General features: G+C 36.0%; 1 protein-coding gene across 1 annotated transcript in view; it reads right to left on the bottom strand.

The window, feature by feature from the left end:
- The window catches only part of LOC119585427 (THO complex subunit 5 homolog), a 24124-nt gene that overhangs the window by 11594 nt on the left and 11077 nt on the right, over window positions 1-1453 (bottom strand). Inside the window, 3 exon segments of the mRNA XM_037934087.1 lie at window positions 401-620; window positions 727-829; window positions 953-1079. Of these exon segments, the coding sequence (XP_037790015.1) occupies window positions 401-620; window positions 727-829; window positions 953-1079 (450 nt within the window).

The raw sequence follows: 1453 nt of genomic DNA, 5'->3' as shown, positions 1-1453 counted from the left end.
AAGACAAGAATAGGCTAAAATGCATCACAATTTCTGCCTGTCCTTCCATCCAACAAGAGAGAGGACTCTTTTGTCACTGAACAGATATATTCTTGCCAGGTTTACTGTGTACTGTAACTAAACAACATTTCTGTATATTCTATATTAGAAATCAGTATCTATATATTCTGTGTACTGGTAATTCCTGTAAGTAGTATACTACCATAATCAGTCTACTGGATCTTCTAAAAAGTTTCTCTTTATATCCAGCCTTGATAACAAGAAACCCATTAGCAATAATCACATTCATTATTTAATTTTTTATCAATGAAAGCTCAAAATCAACACAAAATGACATGGACCTGATTGGCTTGTAAGTATCTGAGTCTATTCATAACTGCAATAACAGACACTTTATCACCTTGTCTTGTCCATCATCTGTGGTGGTCTGCTCACTTGTAGAGAATGACAAGCCAGACAGATTTTGTGCCCACTTGTAAGGTCGTCCTGTGGATGCCAGGTGATCTTTTAGCTGGATCTGGAGGCGCACAAGCTGGAAGAAGTTGGCAGGGTTTGGTGATTCCTCCCCATCATCCTTCGGAAACAGGCAATTCAGGAGTGTGTCACCACTAATCACATCTCTGTAAAAATAAAATAAAGAGCTTTCCTTATACTCTGTTCTGACAGAAAAACTTACCAACTCCCTCAAATATATATTCCTCATGAAAAGTAAGAAGTGCTACTCACGACAGCACTGACTTGTTCTTCTCTTGTAGGTGAACAGAGCACTTGACTGTTACTATGCGCAGAACTTGCATATGATAAAATGTGATGACCACACTGTTGCCATCTGCAAAATATGCATGCTTAAAAATAATCAATAACCTAACACCTTCACAATATCTGTATTGTTGTTTGAATCAGTCATTGATTTTCTAAAAAGATGACATGAATTATTCTCTTTGAGGTATACCTTTGGTGTTGACGCAAATTTTTACAGACAGTGGGTGTAATGCCAAAATCTGTTTGACTCCATCATCCACATCATCTGTGTCCATCTTCTGTGATTTACGAGTCCGCTTCTTCCGTGACAAGTTCTCCTGGGCAAGAAAAATGATTGAATGTCAGGGTTTCAGAGCACTTACTGCTACACCTTTCACCTCATACAGTCAATGAATCATGTGAATCATTGGGGTTTGAATCTTAAAACCATAATCAGATATTTAATTCAATTTCAATACATAATAAATAATACTGAAAAGGTAGGTTGGTTGAATCTACAAACTGCTCTTGTCAAGAAAAATAAAAATTAAAAGCTAAGAAGGAATATATCACTGGCTAGACAAAGTCATGTAGAAATAACAATATTTTTGCAAAAAAGTACTCATTTACTCTAGCTTGGACTCTGCTAATACTAATATCACAAGAAAATTGGTTATTTCTTTAATCCATCAGTGAAGGTATTAGAAATATC

The sequence above is a fragment of the Penaeus monodon genome, chromosome 19 (assembly GCF_015228065.2).
Source record: "Penaeus monodon isolate SGIC_2016 chromosome 19, NSTDA_Pmon_1, whole genome shotgun sequence".
In the NCBI taxonomy this organism is placed as follows: Eukaryota; Metazoa; Arthropoda; class Malacostraca; order Decapoda; family Penaeidae; genus Penaeus; species Penaeus monodon.
Note: the sequence above shows the minus strand (reverse complement) of the source record. Positions and strands in the feature narration are given on the sequence as shown.